We start from the raw sequence: 27,120 nt of genomic DNA on the forward strand, positions 1-27,120 counted from the left end.
AAGGAAGGATGCTGCTGCTGGGCCTTGGGCCTTCTTTTGTAAGCTTTGGAGCTCTCTGACCCAGCTGTAGTTTGTTAAGTTTTAGGCTGCGACAGGACAGGCCATTCAGATGCAAAAGCCTCTGCGTGCAGCTTGGGTGGGGTTGTAAATTAGGTGGGGCAGGGTCTCAGGGAATCACCAGGGTGGAGCAAACAGCAATGGCTTTCAGTCAGCCCTGCACTGGAGAGGTTCCCACATCTCCGTGTCCCATGCCCCCAAGCAGGAACAATGATCACTGTGAGCACCTCTGAGAGGAAGCCACCCTCATATTCTGGACCAATTCCAGACAGTCCAATTTCTTCCCATATGAGTCTAGGTCCCCAGAGTCTTACCCAGAACTGAAGTTCAGGGCAATTGGGAGCTTGTATCTCCCTTCCGATTAAAAAACAACAACAGTGCATCTAGTTGCCAGCCCATTTCATCCGTGCCTCCGCATCTCTGCACCTCCGCACCTAATACCAGTCTCAATGCACTTTTTTTCTTTCCTTCTAACTGTAGAACTTCCATTCAGCCAGCTTTCCTTTGGTTTTGGATGATTGTTGTTTTATCTTTTAGTTGTAGTTTTGTTGTAGTTGTGAGAGGCAGCAAGAATAGGTGTTTATCTATGCCACCATCTTAGTTCTCTAAAAACTGAGTGTTTTCAACTGGAAAGATCTTAGGGGCACATTTATTTCCCCCTTTCTCAGTGTTTCCTATCTAATGCTTTTGGTTTCCTGTAGGTGGATAGGTGGACACTTATATAGTCTGTAACTTTAAAGAAATGTTTGCACACCAGCCTATACTCAAAAAAATTTTTTTCCTCTAGCTTACTTTATTGTAAGACCACAGTGTGTAATATGTTTAACATACAAAATATGTGTTGATCAACTGTCTATGTTATTGGTAAGTTTTCCAGTCAAACAGTAGGCTATTAGTAGTTAAGTATTTGGTGAGTAAAATGTTATGCATAGATTTCTGACTGTGCAGGTTATCCGTGCCACTAACCCTTTTGTTGTTCAAGGGTCAACTGTATTTCAGGGTTATTCACTATATAAACATTTAGAAACTGTAATCAGTATCTTTGCTTGCAAGATGTGCAGAAACATGAGAGACCCACTGAGAATTGCCTGCCAATTGATATGCGGCAGTGCATGCCATGTGCTACATCAGGACCAGAAACACTACAATTACAACCATTCCCCTTATAAACGAGAGGTAAGCACTGGTGGCTGAGCGGTCTGGGTAAGCAGGTGGACTTTGAAGGGAAAAGAGGAGAGAGCTTCTTCTGTCAGGCGCAGAGACATGACTAAGAGGACTCATTCGCAAACCTACAACAGGTCAATTTGGTTGAAAGAAAAGTTTATTTAGAAAAGCTGTAGGGGGGTTGGGACTGGTCTCTGCAGGGCCTGGAATGCCTAAGAAACTTTCCTAAAGTAATGAGGAAGGACAGGATAGGGATTAGAGGAGACTACCAAAAGGTTATTGCAATGATCTGGGCATGAAGTATTGAATACTTGAATTTTTTCCATATGGCAGGAAAATTTCCTGTATTTTTTCAATTTAGTTTTCTTTACGGTAGAGAACCAAAGCAAACTTTCTAGGTAACTTTATATGTGTACGGATTGATTTATAGCATCATTAAATAAATCTGTTACTTTAAGTGGCATTTTCATAGACTTGCTCATCCAAATGTGTGTAGTGCTGGATCCTCTCATGCATTTTGGGATCAGGCCATTCCCTGAAGGTGTAAGGGGTCAGGTCTAAAGGACCCGTGGAATCCTTCCCAGTCAGGATAAGGGAGGGCTTTGGTGTGTGGGCAGACTGATAAAAATGACACCTGTTGTACATGGGCGACCAGTTACAGTTTCAACACTCAAAGTGAGAAAACTAGTGCAACGTACATGCCCACTCCCAAAAAAACACATCAGGGTATTAACAGCAAATGGCTTGAATGGAGGGAGGCCCTTGATAAAGTAAGTGCTAAACATCCATGTCTTTAACCATAAGATTATAGATTGAAATGTCCTGTTGTGGTTTCCTATTATTCTTATGTAATAGACTTGGCTTCTTGACCTTGCTGTAAGAAACATGAGCAAATCTCACACCTGCCTCTCCGCAAATGAATGAAGTGCCACCTTACATGTTCCCAGGCTCCCATCATCCTCCAGGGACCTCCCACAACGCTGTGTCCTCAGCAGTTCCATAGTGAGACCAGTAGATCATCATTGAAGGCTTCACAGACCACCATGTAAGCAAACTCCTACCTATTTTTAACAGAGACCATGGCTGATGCGAGTCAAATTTTCTATATGAAGGGAGTATTTAAAACACAGCTATTTCCAATAATTTATTATGTACATGCTCATAAACACATTACACTTGTCACGGAACATATACCTGCAGTACGCCTTCTGGAAGGGAATAAATAACACTCACCTAATGAGAGGGCGGATGCTGTTTTGCAGAAGTCAAGTGCACCAAGTTTCCAGCATCGAGGGAGAGTCACAGTTTGCAGTCTTTTAATGAGAAGTCCCTTGACCATTGGCCACCTGTGGTGAATAAAGTCACTGACTGGGAATCACTGCCCTTGGAAAACGAACAATATCCATCATTAAAGTGTTCCCTGAAGGTGAGCCTGGAAGTTTTCACAGCCAGTGACCAGTGTGAGCTGTCGAGAACTGGAATGCATGTTGAGGGCTCATGCTGAAAAAAAAAAAAAAATCAACCTGTTGCAAGGAGGAAAACCCTTCCTAGTGTCGAATTATTGATGGAAAATATTACACCCAACAGACTGTCTGATTTCAGACACCGCACTTCAGGAGGACTATAACCTCAATACTATGATGTATTCAGAGACGATACATTCAACCAGATTGGTAAGGGGACACAGCCATTTCACACTGGGAACAGACTGAAAAGTAGGATGCTTGGGAGGAATCAATACCTGTCCTCAAATACTCTGGAGGTTGCTGAGAGGAAGGTCTTTCAGGAGCAGGGGAAGTGGAAACCAGTGATAAAGGGCAAGGACCACAAAAACAGATTTATCAGGGGTCCTCAAACTTTTTAAAGTGGGGGCCAGATCACAGTCCCTCAGAGAGCTGGAGGGCCGGACTATATGAACTACTAATTCCTACTGTAATACCTTGGCTGCGCTCACTGCCCAAAAAACCTGGCGGGCAGGATCAGACTCCCCTGGGGGCTGCATGTGGCCCGCGGGCCGTAGTTTGAAGACCCCTGTTTAAGATGAAAAGGGGGGATAACCAGGGAGCCCTTTTGAAGATAGAGCTCTTCAGAAATGGACTAGGTAGCCGAAGCCGGTTTGGCTCAGTGGTAGAGAGTCGGTCTGCGGACTGAAAGGTCCCAGGTTCGATTCCGGTCAAGGGCATGTACGTTGGTTGCGGGCACATCCCCAGTAGGGGGTGTGCAAGAGGCAGCTGGTCGATGTTTCTCTCTCATCGATGTTTCTAGCTCTCTATCTCTCTCCCTTTCTGAAACTCTGTTAAAAATCAATAAAATATATTAAAAAACAAACAAACAAAAAAAGAAATGGACTAGGTAGCTAGGGAGACACTGAGTCCTCTGCTGTTTGAGACATCGAAGCTCTAACCGTGGGACTGTATTGGAAGAGCATTGCAGAAGGAATCTACTGACATCCAATGAATGACTTCAAGTCATTCTCAGCATTCTGTGATGCCATCTTCAGGGAACTTGAATCTGAAGCAGAGTAGCCTCTCAAAACCTTCATAACTTGACTGACAGTAAATACTGAATTAAAATCTGTGTGGTAATGAAATTCACAGGCATGAAAAAGAACCATCCCTGAATATATTTTTATATCCATTTGTAGATCATTGTGTGAGCTGATTTGGTCTCCATGAATCTGAAGGTCTGATTGGGTCTCAAAAAACAAAAAAAAACACATCATCCCACACTCCGTGCTTCCTCCTGGGAATTCCCTTTTCCAATAGCAGCATCTCATTTGGTTGTCTTCCATCACCTAGAATATGCACATGTGTGCACATACACATACAAATATTGCTATAATTCACACTTTGAGCTGCTTTATTATATTTGAAAACCAAACTTTTATGTTATATAATGTGCACTCATTTGCAAACTTATTGAAAATTACACAGTTGCAGGTGGACACCCTGTATTTTAGCAATGACAAAGTAATAGGTGTATATGTTGACCAGCTAAGAATATGTACAAAATTAGGTAGGATTTAAAGAACGGTAACTATAAGGTTTAGGAAAAAGTAGCAAGAGTAGGAAAGGTTGTACTGCCAGAAGAAGTGAGAGGTTTTTGTTGGGTGTCCTAGAATATAACTTCTCTTCCCTGTGCTTCATCAGGGCAGAGGTGAGGGACAGAGCTGCTGTCAGGGTCCTTGCCTCCAGCGACTATCAGCTTGGAGGTTGGTCTTGCTTGCTTTATAGCCATAGTTGACCCTGCATATTAGAGGGGCTCAGAAAGGGGCTCAGGGGGGTCTCTTTTCTCCATCTCTACATTGAGGCCAGAGAAGTATAGAAGAGAATTAGGAGCCAGTGCATTTGTATTCTTCCTACCAAAGCTAGATCTGAATGTTGCTTAGCAATACCTCCTGCAGAGGAAGGATTAGTGGGTCAGGGAGGGCTCACCACTAAGCCCAGCCATGGTCATGCAACTACAGAGGAATGAAAATGAGACTTCTTGTAGAAAAATGCAGCAAATTATGAAGACAGAGAGACACACAAATGTTCAGATGTTGACAATGCTTATGAGGGCACAACAAAGAAAAAGTGTTTCCCCACACTTCAGAAGACTTGGGGAGTGGAGCCAATTCCCTGTTTCTTTGCTGTTATGGCGGGGGGGGGGGGGGGGGGGGGAGGGGTGGATGTATCTTTTGCTTTTGACTTGCGTTTGCCTTTGTTTTGCACAGAGAGTCAGAACATTGAGTAATCATCCTTAGTCGTTAAAAACATAATTGATCCTTGGGGCCCAGACTGCAAACAGTCTACCCACCAACTTGCCAACGAGGTGTCTGTCCTTCCAGATCTGGGCTAGCAAGGCTTGCACTCAGAACTGAAATTTCTTGGAGACCTATAATCAACATTCTTTTGTTAGTCCCCCTAATTTGGGTTTTATCTAAAAGACCTTGCCATTTATATTATTTCAGGCATATATACATCCTAAAACAGTAATCATAAGCTTGTAGTAGATAAGAAGTCTGTGAAAGTTATATGTCCACTACTCCTGGATAGTTTGACTCATAGGCTCATCTATATTTGTGTTCTATTTTCCCTCTTGCTCCACACCCCATCCCTCTTCACCTCTGGAATCCTCTCCCTGAAAGGAATTCTTTTCCCTGAGTGAGAACATTGCATTTGTCTGAGGTCTGCCAATGTTTCTAAATTCTGGGGGGATCATGGGCTGCCCTGAATTCTAGAGTACCTAGCAGGGAATGAGAATGGGCACTAAGAACAGGCCTTTGCTGGGCTGTGAATGGAATGCCCTCTGAATTCCCTAGATGGGAATAGGAAGCTCAAGATCACTAACTGCCCCAGGATGGCCAGAACTGACTGAGATGACCTGAACTCAAAGTTGAACATGCACCTAATAGGGCAATTAGGGGTCTGGGGTAAATCAGAGGGAGTCCAGCCATCCTGACACTCTTTCAGGGGAATTTCAGTCCAGCAAGTGAAAACAAAAATCAGATAATAACTAATTGTTCAGTCTTACGCTTGTCTTATATAAATACTAGAAGCCTGGTGCACAAATTAGTGACAGGTAGGGTCTCTTGGCCTGGCTGACAATCGGGGCCAATCAGGGCCAGCTGGCCAGGTTGAGGGACCACAGGAAGTTGGCTGTGGGAGTGCACTGACCACCAGGGGCTGCTCCTGCATTGAGGGTCTGTCCCCCTGGTGGTCAGTGTGTGTCATAGCAACCGGTTGTTCAGTCAAGTGGTCTTAATGGTTGCTTAGGCTTTTATATACATAGATGATGCAAGTCACACATGTGATTTTAAATGTCTTAGTAGCCACACCTAAAACAGTAGAAAGAAATGGATGAAATTAATTTTAATATTAATTAAACACTAGCTTAGAGACAGGCTTACTTCTCTTTTTAACCTAATGCAGCTAAAATAATATCATTTCAATGTATAATCAATATAAAAATATTTATGAGATATTTTACATTTTTATACTAGTGTTCAAAATGTGCTGTGTATTTTACACTTAGAGCAGATGTCAACTCATACCAGCCATATTTCAAGTGCTCAATAACCACATGAGGCTATTGACTGCCATGTCAACAGTAAAGATTTAAACAACGACTCAATCTGCCAATTCTGTGGCCTTATCTCCTCAATAAAATAATTATTAAGGACTACTAATCCATTGGCCTGGAGTTCTGTATATATTCTATTCATAACTTTTCATTCAATCAACATTGTTTCAGATACTTGGGATGCAGCATCCATGACCTTTATGAACAAGATCCCTGCTCTTGAGGAGTTTACATCCTAGTATCTGACATAGGCAATAAGTTTGTAAAAAAAACCCAAAATATTATATTATAATAATTGCTGCTTATAAGAAGTGATATGAAAGAAAAAATACAGAATATTGGACAAACATTTTTTCAGGCTGTCTGAATTCTTGGCAAAGCTGAACTTGTCCTTTGCCTTGACAGATTCTATAGTCTGCACTGAGGAAGACACAAGTATTAGTCCTGGGATAGAGAGATGGGATTGAGGACCATTCCTAGATCTTGAGAGATACCACAAACTTGCATTCCCATAATATTATCTCTCACTGAACAAAATAACCATCAAATTAACCAGAGTATGGTTGTAAAAAATACCACCAGAATAGTACTTATTAAGAAAATTTTTTTTTATTTATTTCAGAGAGAAAAATGGAGAGGGAGAGAGAGATAGAAACATCAATGATGAGAGAGAATCATTGATCAGCTGCCTCCTGCATGTCCCCCACTGGAAATAAAACTGTGACTTCCTGGTTCACGGGTTGATGCGCAACCACGGAGCCACACCAGCTGGGCAGGATAATATTTTCTTTTGTCAAAGTATCATTTTCAAAATCTTAAAAATAAATGAGTGGGCACACATCCCTTATGATGACTCTTATTTTTAAAAAGGGAAAATAATAAATGTTGGTGAGGATATGGAAAAATAGAAAATCTCATGCATTGCTGGTAGAAAAATAAAATGGTGCAGCTGCTGTGAAGAGCAATTTGGCAGTTTCTCAAGAATTTGAACATGAAACTACCATGTGATCCAGCAATTCTATTCTTAGGTATAAAAGAATTGAAAGCAGGAACCTAAGCAGATACTTATAGACCAAAGTTATAGAAGCAGTAGTCACAATAGCCAAAAGATGGAAACAATCCAAGTGTCCATCAACAGATGAATGGCTTAGCAAAATGTGCAATATACATACAATGGAATAATATTCAGCCTCTAAAAGAATGAAGTTCAGATACATGCTACAACATGAATGAACCTTGAAAACATTATACTAGTGAAATATGCCAGACACAAAAGACAACAGTATATGACTCCATTTATACAAAGTACCTAGACTAGTCAAATTCATAGAGACAGAAAGTAGAATAGTGGTTACTAGGGACTGGAGGGAGCTGAGAGTGGGGAGTTATTTAATGGGACAGACTTTGAGCTTGGGTAGGTGCAAAAGATCTGGGAAAAGATAGTGCTGATGGCTGCACAACAATGTGAAAATATTTAATGCCACTGACCTATACATCAAAAACAGTGAAAATAGCCGAGACCGGTTTGGCTCAATGGATAGAACGTCGGCTTGGGGACTGAAGGGACCTGGGTTCGATTCCGGTCAAGGGCATGTACCTTGGTTGCGGGCATATCCCCAGTAGGAGGTGTGCAAGAGGCAGCTGGTCGATGACTCTCTCTCATTGATGTTTCTAGCTCTCTATCTCTCTCCCTTCCTCTCTGTACAAAATCAATAAAATATAAAAAAAAAAAAAACAACAGTGAAAATAGTAAATGTTTTGTAAACAATTTATATATGTGTAGTGAGAGAGAGTGTGTGTGTGCATAGACAGTACACACAATGTCTTGACCTTACTTTTCTTGCTCATGGGGCAAGTGGTCCATTTTCCTTTAAATAGTGAGAAAAATTCACAATAGGGGAGAATTGGTGCTAGCTTAGATGCAGGCTGTACTTCTCCTTGGTTTAAAGAACATTTATGGATGAAATGACCAATCTTTATTAAAAAATATATTTTATTGATTTTTTTTTTTTTTTACAAAGAGAAAGAGAGAGGGATAGAGAGTTAGAAACATCGATGAGAGAGAATCATCAATCAGCTGCCTCTTGCACACCCCCTACTGGGGATGTGTCTGCAACCAAGGTACATGCCCTTGACCGGAATCAAACCTGGGACTTTTCAGCCTGCAGACAGATGCTCTATCCACTGAGCCAAACCGGTTTCAGCTGAAATGACCAATCTTAAGTTTTAAAGAAAAAGTGGGGGAGTAAGGACAAGTTTAAAAAAAAAAAAAAAAAAAAAAGAGGAAGGAGAGGAGGAGGAAAGAGGAGCGGAAGAGGAGAAAAATCTTATGAAACTTGCAGTTAAATGGAACAAGTTTCTTTTTTAATTTGGTATATAAACTTGTCCTAAGTAGTGCAGTCAAAGGGAAAATTCTTAAGCAGCCTTGCTGGGTTTGAAGTCATTTGTCAAGTTAACCATGATATATTTCCTTGCCTTGAATAGCGTCAGCTGGAATATGTTACATTCCATGCTGGTAAGGAAATCCAAATGAACAATTCCCAAAAAACAATTGTTCCGTCTACAGAGAGTGAAAACCTCCAAGTCCTTTCATTTACTCTTTACCACATTTTTCCATGATCTTCCAATTGGGGAGATATAGTCAAATAGGAAAACAAGGATTGGAACCTTACACAGAGTTTTGGAATCAACACTGTGTTTGTATTAGGGGAGATAAAGATTTCAATCAAAAAGCAATGCTGGGTTTGGTACAGGACATTCACTTAAGGAGAATGGAAAAAATAATAAGTCAGACCTGATAAATAGTTGACACAATCTTTTAAGGTCCAAACGTTTAACTCAGTCTGTTTTTCAAGTACCTGAAATAAAATAGATGGTTTAATAATGTAATTTTAGCATTCAGCCATGTAATATTTGACAAAATAATGGAATTGATACTCCAAACTGCAAAAATGTAGTGAATTGTAAAACTGAATATCAACTCAAAGACTATAATATATTTCAAATATAAAAGTTTTTAATTCTAAATGTGATTATGCTCATTTACTTCTTTTAAAGTAAAACTTGCAGTATTCTATTTGACTCCAGAAACTTAATGTAACAACCTTACCAAAGAATATTCACAAGAAAAAAAATGAACTTGGCTACAAACTACCCTGTTTCCCTGAAAATAAGACAGTGTCTTATATTAATTTTTGCTCCCAAAGATGCGCTAGGTCTTATAATATTTTCAGGGGATGTCTTATTTTTCCATGAAGAAGAATACGGTACACATTTATTGTAAATGAAAATAAAGGAAATTTATTTCCTGTATATGGTATGGTAGTACGGTAGTTGTCAACACAAACCAGACAAACTGTGAATCCTACAGTATCAAGAATTTACTCATTTAATCAATGACAATCATGTCATCATCTTCTGGAACATCACCATAACAATCCAATTTCTGAATTTCCTGGTGAATTTCTTGTGACTCCATTTCTTTCAGAATCAGTGGACCAAATCTCTCATGTTTAGCAATAGCATTCTGAGACAGAGCCTGGGGGGGGCCTTATTTTGGGGGGGATGCCTTATATTTCACTCAGAAGGAAACCTGTAAGTAGGTCTTATTTTCAGAGGATGTTTTATTTTCAGGGAAACACGGTAGTTTCTCTAGTTTCTGAATATTGTCAGCTATGAATTCTTCTCCCCTCTCTTCCAAATCTGGGCCTAATATTAATTAGTACAACGGGGGCATATGAATCTATACATGAAAAGTGGGAATCTGGAAATGTTCTGGATCATCTGCATTAACAAAAAAAACCTGTCATGGAATATACAATAAATTGAAGTAATTTTTTTTTAAAGAAAATGTGCTTTTCTTAATTACAATTTATCAAGTTTATTTTCTCTATTTTTCCTTGTTTGGATGTCTACTGATAAAAGATATTTTGTTATTGTACTAAAGAATCACATCATCTAGTATTTTGGCATTGGTCTAGAATCTGGACATCTCTTATCTTATGCAAATAGAATCACTAGAATTTAACATAATTGACTACTCAATGCACTAGAATAGAAGTGAACGAATCCACCCAGGAGACCAACAAGCACAGACACACAGCAGTTGATCCTTAACATACTAACTGTGGTTTTTGGTTTCATGTGAGTAAGAGGAGGATAGAAAAGGCTGAATTTGTTGACAAAAATTACTAGTCACCCAAGACTAGATTCTTTGCCTTGGATTGTTTTGGGAGAACTTTGCCAATAATTTAGGAAATATGATAACTTGGACATTTGCCTAAAATTCTTATAACCCCTCCCAGCTGGAGCTAACTATTGGCATCAACACACTCATGTTAAAATGGTCCTCTGAGGTTTTGTAGCTCTAGGCTGACTGAGTCTGCTTCCAATTCCATTTCACCTGAATTCTAAAAGCTACATGTGTTCTGATAATCCAATGATGTTGAGTCACGTTGAGTCAGAGAAGCCAGAAAGCTTTGGGAGTTGGTAGAGAAGAACATTTTGAAATAATCTAAAAACAACATGCTTTTTAATTATGAGAGAGTGAGGAGATTTCTCCCCCAAGTAATTGGACCCATATGGAAATGAGACTTTGCAAAAAAAAAAAAAAAAAAAAGAAAAAGGAATTATTAACAAATACCGGTAGAATGATGTCTAATTGTTAAGTCAAACAGTGGCTCCCTACATACGTTAGCCTAAACAGGCCTACAAAATCCAGCCACTTATCCATTTGCTGATGAAAACCTTTGCTGCATGCTTACTATGTGCCAAGCACATGGCTGAGTATTAGACAACACTTGATGTGTAATGGGAATAAAGAAGAAGCACCATGTGGCCTTGCTCAGAGAACCATTCTTGGAGATGGGCTCAACCCGACCTGCGTAGCTGCCTGCTGCCACGTAGTCTCTCTGCCACTGATAATGTCCTCTCGATCCAAAAGGAGGAGACTGTGCTTCAGAATGACTGTGGACGGATTTCATTGATCATCCCTGTTTATATTGACAGGCATCGGAAAGAAATCTTGACAACAGATAGTTTCCTAAATCGATGATACAACGTGTGGCTTGTAAGAAAACTCATCCCTTTTTAAAATATATATATTTTATTGATTTTTCACAGAGAGGAAAGGAGAGGAGTAGAGAGTTAGAAACATTAATGAGAGAGAAACATTGATCAGCTGCTTCCTGCACATCCCCCACTAGGGATGTGCCCGCAACCAATGCCCTTGAACGGAATCAAACCTGGGACCCTTGAGTTCACAGGCCGATGCTCTATCCACTGAGCCAAACTGGTTTTGGCAAAACTCATCCCTTTTTGAAGCCCACTGATAAAAACAAACGTTTTGGCCCTCGTCAGTGTGGCTCAGTTGAATGGGCATGGTTCTATGCACTGAAAGGTCGCTGGTTTGATTACTGGTCCGCCAGTAGGGGGTGTGCAGGAGGTAGCTGATCAATGTTTCTATCTCTCTCACCCTCTTCTTTCCTCTCACTCTAACCCCCCCCCCCCAAAAAAAAACCCCCCACATATTTACAAACAAGCTTTTTGCCTCTAACGGCATAGTGATATCACATTTCTAGAATTTATTCCATCAAATCAGGGACTGAACCTGATTTACCTTTGTATTTTCAGCACCCTGTGTTGCTCAGAGTAGGTGTTCAAAAATCTTGTTTTATCTAAAATGAAAGGAGGAGAAAACTTCTGCATGGGGGTATACATAGTAGAGGCTTAGAAGTCTCCTCAGTGCAGTGATTCATGTACCTTAAAGTTAATTTTGCCACCGTGTATAAACAACGTGTGCTCAGGGTATTTTTATTTCATTTAGTTTGGAAGTCACTCAAGGCAGAGTTCAGAATTAAGAAATTAGATACTATCTTGGATATTGGTGATGGGCCATAAAAAATAAATTAGCTCCTTTAAATAGTAAGTATATATATATAAAATAAAACCCTCAGGAATTATCCAGAGAAAAAATGGTGAGACAAATTTTTAAATACATTTTCTGTAATCCATGGAATCCTTTTCGAATTCAGACAATATAACTGTCTCAAAATGTTGTCATAAAATTAAAACTGCCATAACAATAATATAAATAAATGCCAAATACTTCATTTTTTTAATGAATTTGTTTTTTCAAAAGAAAATAGAGTCTCAGCCAAGTTATCCCTTCATAACCTTCCAACCGTGTAAAGCATTAAAATAATACATCCTATTTAAAAATTATTAGGAACCCATTAAGTTGGCAAGTACTCAGGTTTCATGTAGTCAGGATCTTGCCTTGGTGAGAAGCAAATTCTATAAGCTCCCTATTGAAATTAGATATTTTTTGTATGTGAGCAACAGTTTTCTTATAACTGAAGGAAAAATATTGCATAAGTTAGAGAAAATAATAAATTTTTATCTGTTCAAGCCTTCTTTTAGCATAAGACACTAACAAAACAACCCACAGGAAGGAAAAGGAAACCGTCCTCCACTCATAGATTCTCCCCGTCAGAGGAGTGACATACACTGAGGGGAATGATTCTTCTCCAGCTCCTTCAGTTTATGGCTGAATGAGGGAGGCTTATTTCTGCTGGCATTGTTGTTTATACAAAGATAGAGTCCACTATGAGGGGCACATACTGTCACTGTGTGTGTGTGTGTGTGTGTGTGTGTGTGTGTGTGTGTGTCTTCTGGGAGTCTTATCTTCTGTTGGAAGTCTGAACATCTGACCCATCTCAGAGTTGGGGACATATAGTGTCTGCCCCCCTTTTCATATTTTTTTCCTTCTTCTGTTTTGCTCCCCCTCCCATTATCATTAGTAAGCACCGCCATATATACTGAATGGCCAGATTATTATGATCTCTGAATGCATAATAATCTGGCCACTCAGTGTATATCCTATATCATAAAAGGCTAATATGCAAATTGTCTGCTCAACCAGGAGTTCGACCAGCAGGTAGGTCATTGTCGTCCCCCCCCCCCCCCCCCCCCCGCCAGACTAGCCGGACCCCACCCATGCATGTATTCATGCACCAGGCCTCTGTGGTTATATATATATATATATATATATATATATATATATATATATATAGAGAGAGAGAGAGAGAGAGAGAGAGAGAGGCCAGATTAATATATATATTGAGTGGCCAGATTATTATGCTTTCAAAGATCATAATAATAATCTGGTCACTCAGTATATGTTTATCAGGTGGCATGGAATGCTTATTATAAGTCTTTTCATTGGCACAGAAACTATATTGGGCATTTCTTATATGCAATCTACAAGGGAATGAGGCCTGATTCCTCCCTCTTGGAGTTTGCAGTCCAGATGACTGAGACCCGCTCACAGGTGATTGGGTGTTCCCGTCAGATTGATTTGGTTACTCAAATGGTCTTTGGTTACTGAGCAAGTAGTCATCAACACTGTGAAAAACAACAACAAAATCAGTCTTCCGCCAAAGCGGAAGATTAACCATTATCTGTGTTAAATGTAAGGTTTTTTTTTTAGTAAAAGGGAAAAAAATAGTCACAGCAACATGTTCTCCCCATTTTCTCTTCCCTGTCAGGTGGAAGCTTTTCTCCTGTCATTCACCAAATGTTTCCACAAGGTGTCGAGGTGGAGGCGCATCGATAGAATGTCTGCCTCTGGAGAGCTGGGATCGTCTCCCCTTCCAAAGCAGCAGGGCCCACACAGAAGCAGCTTTCAATTGCAGGTGACAATTTGGGCTTGAAAACGGGAAGGTGAGTTGAGTGAATCTGATTAAGCTCCTAACCTGAGATGTTCTGCACGTGTGGCCTTGTTTTTTATTTTCTTTAAAGGAACGATTCTAATCCCCAGCGACTGTTTTGGCTCCCCTAAACACTTGAGAATTCAAGCTAATTAGAAAAACATAATTTGTACTTAATAAAGCTTTTATCTGCTGATTTTGATTTAATATGATTTCCCAATGTTAATTTAAGGTTCCCAGCACAGTCTCGTATAATAAGCTCACACAGAATCCCATCCTTTCATGTCACTAATTCTACTGCAGATAAGTGTTCCCTGGGCTCTGCAGGCAAATCCTTGTAATCCTGGGAATCTGGTCCTTAAGAAACTAACCTCTTATTGGAAAAAAAAAAAAAAATAGCCAGTCCTGGTCTTCATCACATTTCTATACTCGACTGAGCCCAGGTTTGGGCAGTTTCCAGTGTTCCTGTGTCTAGAGACTTCAGTTGCCTGAATATTTGTTTCCTTCACACGTCTGTTGGGGAGCATCTCACAGTGTTAGCTCTCCTTCTTGCTGGCTCTCGTGCCCTCTCTTTCCCCTCTCACCCTGGGAATTAAAGGCCCTTGTGCCCCCTCTTTCCCCACTCACACTGGGAATTAAACTGAGTATGTACTCCACATTCTCAGTAACACTGGCTTTTAAGCGAGACCATAGTCCAAAATAACAAATGAGATTTTAAACTATGTTTGAAGTGGGTACAAACCATGTAGTACATTTCAAGGCTGATATTCTTGCAGAAGCCATTGTGGAAGATGACAGAAGGCAAATGAATCGCAGATGAAAGTGAAACAAAAACAAATGAAGTAAAGAAAATGAACAGACACTGAGTTAGAAAGGATTTTCTATTCCTAACTAGACTTGATACCACCATGTTTGGTTACTGTTGTATTTTCACTGTTGGCCTTCTTAAAAAAAGAAACAAAGAAGTCACCTCAAGGCACCCACATTTCAGTTGTTATGTGGGACCTAATTAGTTCATGGTAAGAGCCTAGTAGTCCACACCTACAGTAATACCTGTCTTCTCATTCCTCCATCTTCTGTATACCCTTTGGATCTAGAGCCTTGACGACATTCTGTGCTGCCAGGATCTCATTTCATTACTATTCTAAATTAAAAGAGATAGAAGACATCATACAGTTGACTCTTGAACAATGTGAAGCTTCAGTCCGTCGGCAGTTGAAAATCTATGCACAACTTTTGACTTCCCAATTATTCCTTGATCAAAATACTGTTTTGATCTGTGGCTGATTGAGTCCATGGATGCAAAACCCAGGGATACAGCTACAACGTCACTAGGGAATATGAATTTTTCAGCTCTGTTATAATATGACCACAATAACAACACACCATAGTTCAGGTGTGTCAGTGAATAATTTTTTTAGCATGGTATATTAGACGGGATTTGCAGCAATCCTGCTCTAAAGGTATTGACTGTTTCCCCATCCCTGGATCTGGGCTGGCCTGTGACTTGCTCTGACCAATAGAACAAAAAAGAAGAGATGTTATGTAACTTCCAAGGGTTGGCCTTGAAGCTTCTGCTCTCATTCTCTCTTGAGGCTGCTTCCCCCATGTAAATTAGCTCTAGCTCTCTTGCTGGAGAGAAGTGACCCAGCTGGCAGCCAGCAACAACCACCAATGTGACGGAGGCTGTCTTGGGCCAGCTGGCTTCAATTAAACTCTCAGATGGCTTAAGCAGCCTGCACGATCCCAGATCAACCAGCAGAAGAACCACCCAGCTGGGCCTTAGCATACTAGTAAATTGCAGAATTGGGAGCAAATTAATGGTAGCTGTTTTAAGACACTAAGTTTTGGGATGGTTTGGTATACTGTAATATCTAAATACTTCAAGAAGTTGTTTAGCTTTTATCTAATTCTCAAAAATAATGAATTACTGTATTTGAATTAGATTATTAAACATTGTATGTTTCTTTGCTCATTGACTTTAGAGAGAGAGGAAAGGAGAAAGATAGCAAGAAACATAGATATGAGAGAGAAACATTGGTTGGTTGCCTCCCTTACACACCCTACCTGGGAAATCAAACGCATAACCTATGTATGTGCCCTGATTCTGAAATTGAACCCAAGGTGTACAGAATGATGCTTTAACCAACTGAACCATCTGGCCAGGGCTTGCCTCCACTCTCTTGATAAGCTATGTCATAGATATGATTTAACTTAGCATGTCTTACATTCAAAGTGCATTTTAAAGTAAATTCCAGAATTTTTAAACAGAAGAATCAGCATATTTTTGAATCTGTAGTTCAAAGACTTTTTCCACTCTCTTTTTGAAAAGGCACCTCTTCATTCTCCATATTTTTTTTATTTTTTTTATTTTAAAAATATATTTTATTGATTTTGTACAGAAAGGAAGGGAGAGAGATAGAGAGAAACATCGATGAGAGAGAGTCATCGATCAGCTGCCTCTTGCACACCCTACTGGGGATATGCCCGCAACCAAGGTACATGCCCTTGACCGGAATCGAACCCGGGACCCTTCAGTCCCCAAGCCAATGCTCCATCCATTGAGCCAAACCGGTTTCAGCTCTCCATATTTTTTTTAAAGATGAAAGCAATTTATTTGGAAAATTCTATGAATATTCTGGTTTGTTATAAGTTGTTTAAACTTCTTTAGGAGAGCTAACATTTGTTCCTACGTGATCTTACTCTTCAATTTTTCCTTACTAAACTTTGCCCCAAGCTTTCTAATTTAAAATGTAAAATAGTCTGAGGGTGTGGCCACCTGTGACTTCCCCATTGACCTAATATTCGCAAAACACCCGCACAGTCCTGCATGATTTTTATACTTGCTTTTGTTTCCATCAGTCCTCTTCATCATCTAAATCCTCCTGGATTTAGTCTTTCTGACTTTTTGCACCTATAATTGACAGACTATACTAGCTTTTCTAGATCACCTTTCACATTTTACATACGCCATTTAAAACTATATCTGATCTAAGCAGACAACTTCCTGCATGAAGATATTAAATCTTTTTAGCTACCTTTTCCCATTTTATTTTTCTCTTCTTCCCCCTTCAACACCCTTGCCTTGGACCATGTACAATATTAGCATCAGAGTTTTATTTTGAAGACTCTCCTCTGCTTCTTTTTGGACTCTCAGACTGGCAGGTCAAAGCTTTTATGATTTCCTGAGATATTTTAAAACTCAAACTAACCGAGTGTGTGTCTGGCAGTGACCACATCCCTCTGGAATTTTCTGATGGCCAGGTGGCCCTCTTCCAGGATTCCTGTCACTTTTGATTTTCCATTGGGGCCTCTGAGTTGGCCAGAATTAGAAGCAGGGTGTTAATCCTCTTCATCACTTCCTCTCCCTTCTGAAAGATGAAATTATCATGTTTGTTAGTGATTCCCAACCTGGCTGCACATTCAAATCAAAATGTCTGGGGTCCCAACCTGAGAGATTCTACTTTCATTAGAATGTGGAGCTTGCCTTTCTTTTCTTTTTCTTTTCTTTTCTTTTTTTTTTTTTAATTATGGGATTATTCTAAGGTTCAGCTAGGGCTGAGAACTCTAATTGGGGCAAATCATGGTTTTATCAGATGTTCTAAGGTTAGAAATGAGACATCTGGAAGATGGCTTGATAAAGTCCCCATCATGAAGATTTTGAATACTTCTCTTCTCTAGTCCATTAAGTTTCTATGCACACAACCTCATTCTAGCATGTCTAAACAGGATAACGACAATCAGAACCATATTACTTTCTGATTGCTGATTTTAATCTCAACACAGCTCTAACATCTTTAAACGAAGGTGAAGCTAGACAGCCAAAAAGTCCACTGAAAAGTTCAGAAGACAGTTTGGGATATTTGCTTTTCTGAAATCCAAATAAAGATGAAATACGTTGCTCTTGATGGTTTTTCTTATTAGCAAAGAGAATTATTGGACAAAGGAAGTGAGTTTAAAATAAAATATAATAAAACACCACACATTTTCCCCTGTCTTTGGTCAGTTTTCAGGATACAAATTCTGTCTTAGTCAAAAGGCAATTGAGATGTCAAATGTATTAGATTTTTGGAAAACTCTCTCTCACCACACATTGCACTCACCACACATGTGGGTTTTTGTAAGCTTTAAATTCTAAGTGGTAATTATTATCACCAAGTATGCAGATGCAATTTTTCTTGAAGCTATTGTTTTCTCTTCACAATGGAAATGGTCTTATTTCTCATTGGTCGCAGAGCTAATTTTGGTGTCACTCTCAGAAGTAAACTAAGTGCCAGCCACAACGTGATCTATGACTGAGGGGCAGCCCTGACCAGTGTGGCTCAGGTGGTTGGGCATCATCCCAGGCAATGAAAGGATGCTGATTCAATTCCCACTCAGGGCACATGCCCGGGTTGCAGGAAGCAACTGATAGATGTTTCTACTCTCGCATCAATGTTTGTTTTCTTCCTTCCTCTGCCTCTAAATACCAATAAACTATTAGAAAAAAGAGAGTGAGGGGCAAATCAACCCTGAAGTTATGTGACTTGGACTGAACTTGTCTTTCAAAGGGCCTGCTGGGAGCCTGGCTACATCTTGGTCATCACAGCATATGCTGGGAAAGGACAGATGTGATTATGCAATTTGGTTAGACACTGCAGGCACGCAAGGAAAGTCAGACTCTTGGGGAATTAGACATGGGAGAGCAGGGATGCATTTTCCTGAATGCTTACTCAAGAAATAAAAGTCAGACAGTGTTCTAAAACTCAGGCTCTAATCTGTTCTGAGTTAGCTGTGCAGAAACTGCTATCTGGGGACAGCAGAAGTCCAGAGGTATGCTCTGTAGGAATCTGCAAACAGACAATAGAAAGGATAAGCAACATTCTCATGTTGAAATACTGCAACTGCTTTCAATCACTCAAGCCCTTTTGGAATCACATGCATTTTTGTCAATAATCAGTTTTGCAAATGTTTTTTCTAAAGAAAGCACATGTAGAAAATGGTGTCAAATAGCACTAACGGGTGTGTTTTGAAACTGTGGGCACTATGGAAGCTAGTGTTGGTTCTCTCTTCAGCTCTAACTCATGCCATCTTGAGTTGGGATTGCAGGAGGCTGAAAACAATGCATGGGAAGCTGGTGGGATGGAAAAGAATGCCTGACTAAGCAAGACAGCTCACAGCAGAGTGAAGACAACAGATCCAAAATTTCCTAAAATTGGTAGACTCAATTTCCACTCCAGACTGAGAGTGATTTTAATGTCTCTTTCATTTTACTCAGACGGACATACTTAAATACACGCAAATGTTTCACCATCCACTGCCAAACATCAACGCTGAAAACAATGTATACTTTTGTTCTGTATCAGGGCAAAAAATGCCAAGTCCATGAACAAGTGTTTACAGAAGTGAAAAAAAAAAAAATTAAGTTAGCCTGGCCAGCATGGCTCAGTGGTTGAGCATCAACCTATGAATCAGGAAGTCATGGTTCAATTCCTGGTCAGGGCACATGCCCAGGTTGCGGGCTTGATCCCTAGTTTTAGGTGTGCTGGAGGCAGCTTATCAATGATTCTCTTTCATCATTGATATTTTTCACTCCCTCCTCTTTCCTCTCTGAAATTGATTAAAAAAAAATTTTTTTTAAGTCGTTACATTTCTGCTCCTACCAGAATTGTACAGTCTTTCTAAACAACTCTGTTGACTCTCCTGGAGAAAAGAGAAGATTCCCACTGCTTCAAATTAAGGTCCACATATTAGCAGAGGAATCATTTGTTATGACTGATTAAGAACAGATTGGGTGTTCCTTCTATTAGAAACAAGTAGAAATGACACTTGTTTAGTAAATAGTTTTCCATAGGAAAGCAAACATGTTCAGACCTCAGGTGGACATCATGGATTGCTTTTTCCACCTCTTTCTGTAGTAGTGCAGGAAAAACCATACAGTATTTAGTATCTCTCATGTTTGTTTTGGTTTTGCATGCAATACAAACAATCTCCAGATTTCATCCTAAACCCGTAGGCGTAGGCAGGACTTCCAACTCTGATACAGTTCAACCAGGATTGCACAAATGACTGGGGATCAAAAGAAGACATTGCAGCTCTTCATTTGGACAGAGTCACTGTGAATGAATTTAAAAGGTCAAACGTGATTTTGATAAAATGGGCTTGAGAAACAATACTGTCTGGGTATAACAGAGGTTAATGAGGAAAATGCAATCCCCACTCGAATGCCTTCGGAATGCAAAGCCACATTTATTTGCATGTGTGGTATCTGTAAAAGGTCCAAGGAATTTTGCTTTTGGTGTTTTGAATTGTTCATAATGTATTTTCTTTTTATTCCCATCTACTAACAATTCCCAGAAATGATGGGAATCAAAAGATGGAAAAATGTAAATGCATTTGGGTTCTAAGAAAATTACCAGTTGCAACATCAGCTCTAGCCACAGTTTATGAAGCAGGTGATTATGGGGACAATAAAGAAAAATGTTATTAAATCAGTAACAATCCCTTGAATCTTGCCAATTCCTGTGATAGCGCCTAAAAGTCTGACACCCCAAAATATTCCAGGCCAAATTTTGCAACAAGATTTGACTAATAATGATGTTCATTTGCAAGCATACAGTGTGGATATTCCAGGCTGCAGGACATGAAACACACTGGATAATTTCTTTGACGTTGTTAGGCTTTATTAAATCATTTACCAAAATAAATCTATTATTTTTAAATCAACTCTGGAAGTGTCCCTAACTTTTCAATAGAGCAGTGTTTCATTGCACTTTTAGGTTATTTTCCGGCACATTTCAGGGTCAGGAACTGCTTCATTAAGAGCTCTGTGTTTCAAAGCAGCCCCATTTCCCTCAGGCCCAGCAGCCGGAGCCCAGCCAGAGCCCAGCCCGCGCTGGGAGCCACAGGCCATCAGTTAACAATGAGCCAGGCCCTCAGCGCAAGGGCTGTCTTGGCAGAAAGTCAGTCCTATTAATATTCAGGCCTCAGTTCCCACTGGTTATGGAATCACCGTCCTATTGCAGCAATGTGATAATAAGTGGCTTTTACTTGATGATAATGGTTAGGATTACCACTGCTTAAACTTTTATTCCAATGCCTTGATCTGTTGTTACTTGAATGTTTCCCCTAGGCTTTTAAATATGCTAGAATAAAAATGGGACCAAAATTAACCCTGTTAGGGCCTCTTCTAAGATTTTTACTTCTGGCAACTTCTTTTAGCTGCATAGAGTGACAACATTCTACAGTAATAAGATCCTTTCAGACACGTCTATTTCCCTTGCCTAAAGTTCTCAGGGGGTAGGGCCTCCTTTCGGAGTAAATCGAACCCTATTCCGCCGCCCCACGGACAGCAGCGATTTGACTGGTGTGTCTGAGTGGAGAAACTGAGTCTACCTTTCACACCAAACTGCTGCCAGGATGACAGGTGTCATTTATTAGGCCTATAGAATCTCAACCACTTCACAGAAGCAAATTAACTAATACAAAATGAATATATATATTTTTAAAAAAGTCCTAGCCATATATCCATCCTGCCTGGCTCCCAGCAACCCTGCTCCGCAGGCTCACTCTGAGCCCTGGCTGGGGAGTGATCTCTTTCTGCGTCATTGCTGATGTGTGATTAGGACTAAAGAGCAAAGGCAGCATTTCTGCTCACACTTCATTGGCCAAGGGCAGGCCCCGGAGTGGGGATGTCTACTCCTCCCACAGAGAAGGGTGTCTTGCATATGAGCAAGAACATGGCTCCTAGAGCCATTAATTACTTCTGTGCAAAAATTAGTTCAGTGACATATATTCCGTTTTGTTGAAAGGAGTTTTTAGGTGTAAAATAGGCAGGTTTAGGGAATTTTAGGAATTAAGGAGTTCATGGAAAAAGCACAGAGCTACAGAGATGCAAAGGGTACATTTCCATAAGATAAGGGAGCTGGGAGCAGCAGAAGGTACATTTCCATAAGATAAGGCAGCTGGGAGCGGCAGAAGGTATATATTACAGAATAAAGGGAAGGAAGGGAAGCCCCTCGTTCAGAAAGAGAAGAGGAAAGCCCAAAGGGAATAGGAAAACAATAGGGAGAAGATGGAGGGAACCTCACACACTCCCCATGAGGTCTGAGCTCAGGGGTTGCTATAGTGACCAATCTAAGGGGGATAGTGACCAATCAGAGGGCATATCGAGGCACAGAGATCTGCAGCATTAATAAACCGAAGAGAAAAGGAACTCAGTGGGACTCTTTTCCCCTCCCCACGTGGGAGTCTGTGTTTCTCACCACATTTCCACCTTTTGCGACACCACTTTTCCTCTGTGGTTTCATTCTTCGATTCCACTGGACAAAGAACCCCGGAACAATTCCCCCCAAGGGAGCTCCGTGCGTTCCAGCCCAATTTTCCCTTACCATAATCTCTGCTCAGGAAGAATTGATGAGCCAAAGGATCAGCTCGTGAGTAATATCTGCAGGTTTGGGGCATTAAGAGGAGTGGGGATAAAGGGGGATGGAAGTTTTGGGGAGGGAGGCAGGCAGAAGAGGCAGCCCGATTTTCTGCAGTTACGGCATAGATCTGCATGTCCATCCAGCTCTGGGTTCATAGTGAGCAAAGCAGACTTGCCCAAATAATTTGTTCACCCAGGAATGCACAGTGAAAACTCACTCTCTTCCCTTCAGTAGGTTGTATCCTCACTAGGGAGTGAATGTTCAGAAATCAGAGCACAATCCGGGACCATATACAATTGAGTATCAAAACGGGCAAACAGACATGGAGCCCTAGCCAAAATTTTTGTTTGAACTCTCGCCAAAAATTGCCCCTTTCCCTGCTTTGCTATGAAAATCCAAAAGGGAAGCCAGTGGAAGTGAGGCTTTGTAGTATAGACAGAGACGCATCTGATCCAGTACACATCCCTTCAGCTTATGGTTTGTAGAAAGCAGGCAAGCTCTCCTGGATTGCACTCACCAACCCCACATTTCTCCTAACTGAGGACAGTCATCTCACCCTCTGCCTACACCAATCCAGCCCTCATGCACAAAGCACTCACACACTCATCCCCTGTGCCAGCTAGGCATCTGTCCGTGCCACAAACAGAAAACATTCTGACCTTTCAAGCTTGGAGGGACTTCGTACACATTTTCAAGTGGAAGAGCTGGAGGAGTGGAGTCGGGCAGACATCAGAGCCCCTGCACTCATGAGACGGGTGACTTGTCAGTGGACCCAATGTGGCCACCACCCATACTCATGCCTTCCAGAGCCTTCTTCTGCACAACTGAAGAAAGCAAACACCTTCTTTTCTGCCTTTCAAATCCCATGTGACTACATCTCATCACGAGATCCTAAAGTTGGTTCTGAACTCCTGCTGCCGCGGTGACTGGGAATGAGAGCTTTTACACTTCTTGGCCCTGCAACCCAAGGCCGTGGGGAACCTAAGTGCTGTGGACAAAAGCTGGCACAGCTCTCCTTCACGCACTTGACCGTGAAGTGAATCATTCTCCTTAGTGACCTGTCCTAGAATAAAGTGCCCCAGAACCTGCCTATTCTCAAGAGGGAGAGTCCCCAAACAAACCACTGAGAGATGGTGTTATGATAGAATCATCCTCCTCCAGATCTGACACTCTGGAAGCCTTGAGCGTCAGGGGCTTGGCTGAGGGGGGAAGGGGAACAGGGGTAGCAGGGTTCATGGAATTAAGAGGGTCTTCAGACCAAGAATTCAAGAGCGCTTTCATCTTGCCCTGCCAGTCACCTTCCCACTCCACACCCTTCTCAAGATTTTACAAGTGATGGTTCTCAAATCTGATTCTGAAGCAGAAGCAGCAGTGGCAATAACCCCTGGGAACCTGTGAGAAATGCAAATTCTCCAGCCCCACCCCAGACCTGGTGAGTCCAAAGGAGGGCTGGAGCCCAGCAATCTGTGTCTTATCAAGCCCTCCAGGTGATTCTGCTGCCCTCTAAAGTTCCAGAACAACGTCTGCAGGAAATCAATATTCCTGGAACAATAGATAACGGGCAGGAATGCCCACTTGATGACTAGGGCTGAAAACAGAATAAGCCTCAGTACAGAGCTCCAGTCAGACTAAGATGGAGCCTGCACCGAGGTCCATCTCCCACGAAGTCCAAACCTGTACCTCCTTTCCTTCCAGCTGACCACATGGCACAGGAACCCAAAGCCCTGTCAGGGGAAGAGAAGAGAGGTCACTCCCAAGCTGGCTTTTGGTTCAGATAGCCACTCCTGATATCTGGGGTGAAAAAAAGGGAAAGTTGTCATTCCCGGGGGGCAGGTTCTAGTGAAGTATGGTAGTAGGAACTGCTGTTTGGGTTCCGTACTTATCTGTTTGCTAAAACAATAGAAAGCTATTTTGATTTTCTGAACTTGAGTATGCTACCTCAATACTCCATTGATGATGGTTTGAATATCCCATTGATTGTGATCTCACAGGTCATCAAAGCACATTCCTGGGACCCAAGACTTTTCAATTATCCTAAATTGCCTCAGTAGCTACAGATAGTGCATTCCTGCTGACTCAGTGATCCCAGAATCTGGACAGCACAAATACTGTCAATTGTCCAGGTGGTCCGTCCCAGATAATGTGCTTCTGTTGATTCAGTGATTCCTAGATACTTTAGATAACTAACTTGCTCAGTTTCACTTCTGTAAAATCGTGAAACAGGTTCCTCATTCCAGACCCAAAGATGTAATCGATACTTTTTGATACTCTGCCAATATAAGCCAGATGTGGCAAACTGTTCGGGGCTGCGGGATTTGGAGCTTTAGCCCCTCGTATGCCACCGGCCTTTAATAAATGACTCCATAATTTGACTTTAGAGGTGTCCTTTGTAAGAAGGGGGTTACACTACAACACGAGTGGGGTCTCTTCCCAGGAAATAGGAGAAAGAGCCAGAGAGTCATCACCTTTTAACACAAAATGTTAATGATGAGCCAAAGGATCAGCTAGAAACTAGGGTTTCATCAGTGCCCTAAAACTTGAACAATAAAAGTATCTGCTCTTCTTAGATGGAGAGGAAGAAGAGAGATAGCATTTCTGAACCCCAACATCAATTGCTGGGCTCCTAAATAGTTTCCCATGGTTCAAGACTGTTCTGCTTTTCCCTGGTGAGATAATGAATCCCCGATCCAAAATTTCTAACTCTGGCCAGACTCCTCCCACCCCCTACCCCAGTTTGAATAAGCAGCCTTCTGCGTTGGTCTTTTGCTCCAGAGTTCTTATTCTATCTCCCCTACTGCCTGCCACCAGTCTTCTCTGAGGCCTGGGGCTTTATGTCATTGTGGTTTCCCAGTCCTTCCCCTGGAGCCTGAACCTGATGTGATCTCTTATCCGATATCAGTTTCATAACCAGGAAAGAAGCCACTGTACTGAGATTTTTAACTCCTGAATACCCACCTCCCAATCTCATTTTCATTGAGGGTCATTGGCATTGTCAAGTCTATGCACTCAATGTAGTTCAGTGTAGTACATCAGGGGGCACCTTGCACCCCAAACCCAAAGAGCATAGCCCTGAAGGGAAGGAAGAGAAATAGGAGTTTCTAAAACCACAGCTTTCAAACTTCATTTTAATGTAATCCATGATTAGATATATGTTTTATATTGTGACCCCAGGACTCATAAATGTATGAATACACTTACTATCCTTCTGACATTTTCTATTTCATTTTAAAAATGTTATAGTGAGTGGCTCAGTGGTTGAGCATCCACCTATGAACCAGGAGGTCATGGTTTGATTCCTGGCCAAGGCACATGCCCAGGTTGTGGGCTCATTCCCCAATGTAGGACGTGCAGGAGACAGCCAATCAATGGTTCTCTCTCATCATGCATGTTTTTATCTCTTTCCCTCTCCCTTCCTCTCTGAAATCAATAAAAAAAAAATTTTTTTTTAAATAGTAGTGAAATACCACATTCTTGATCACATGAGTTACAAAAGGTTGATAACCTGCAGTATGGAAAACCCTGCTCTCATGTGCACACTGTGATTAGAGAACCACGGGCACCATAAGAGCAGCAGCAGCCACAGCACGCTGTCATCATCACTAATGTTGCTGAGTGCTCCGTGTGTCTGACTGTGATGTTACTGTCATTTCAATTAAAATCTCCAGACTGCTATAGGCCACAATACAAACTTTAATCTCTTAGCAGAAATCCTCTCAGCGAATTAAACAAACGTTACTTTCATTGGATTCGTCTTAACTCGGTCGGGTGATGATTTGCAGCAGCACATGTGGACGGCTGAGTTTTCATCACCGGGCTGGCAGTTATTTTCTAAGTCTCAACAAACATTTCTGTACGGCGAAGGTTGGTTGAAATCAGGTAAATCAATATGATCGATATGATTGCATCATGGGGTCTGTCCCTTCTCCCTGTGAAATAACTGTTGTTCAAAGACTGCTAACATTTCAAGGATTAAAAAAAAAAAAATTAATGAGGTTTTGAAAACGAAAACGTGTGCCTCCCTCATAGATTCAGACCCTCAGCTGTCACAGGAGGGAAGCCCTCCTGTTAACCACGCTTCTGCCTCTTTTTAACCGTGCACCTACTCTGTCACTGAGCAATAGGTAGGCCACTGCACACACACAGCACACCGCGCGGAGACGGTATCCCGCAGCCACAGCAGCCGCGTGCACACCAGGCGTGCGTGCCCTCTGGCCCCACACCTCATCTGCAGCGCAGACAGGTACAGGCTGCCGGCAGATGGAACCCGGCCTTCACCTCTCCTCGCTGCTCTCCCCAAATCAAAACCCACCGTGAGCACCGCGAAGAGCCCGGAAACCTCATGGATTTAATTAGGGCAGTTCCCCATGCTCCATGTGGCACACAGGACACCCCATTTCCCTTCAGGCTGGCCGTCTTCCTGCGAGGGGTGAGGGAGAAGGAAAAAGCCAAGCTCCATTTCCCCAGAGCGGAGGGCGCAGAGCGAGAGCGACAGCCGGGGACGGTGCGCGGCCTTCCCCGTGAACTCGGCTTTGCGCCGCTGGCACCGAGCTCCTCCCGCGCCTGCAAGCGGCTGAGAGTTGGCGCCACCTGGCTTCTTACAGAAGAACCAAAGGCTGGCTGGAGGTCCAAGAGGTTGAAGTGGAGCCCACGTTCCCCGCACACCCCCTCCCTTTAAAAAACATATTTTATTGTGTTTTTTTTTTTGTTGTTTGTTTGTTTGT

General features: G+C 41.5%; 1 protein-coding gene across 1 annotated transcript in view; it reads right to left on the bottom strand.

Moving 5' to 3' along the window:
- Positions 1-27,120, bottom strand: part of LOC311623309 (histone-lysine N-methyltransferase SETMAR-like) — a gene marked incomplete at its 3' end in the record, with an annotated part of 325,341 nt that overhangs the window by 272,350 nt on the left and 25,871 nt on the right. The window contains exon 3 of the mRNA XM_084885317.1: positions 2,455-2,567. Within this exon, the coding sequence (XP_084741443.1) occupies positions 2,455-2,560 (106 nt within the window). The 5' untranslated portion in view covers positions 2,561-2,567. The remainder of the gene's footprint in view (positions 1-2,454; positions 2,568-27,120) is intronic.

The sequence above is a fragment of the Pipistrellus hanaki genome (assembly GCF_964339955.1).
Source record: "Pipistrellus hanaki genome assembly, chromosome: 5".
Classification (NCBI taxonomy): Eukaryota; Metazoa; Chordata; class Mammalia; order Chiroptera; family Vespertilionidae; genus Pipistrellus; species Pipistrellus hanaki.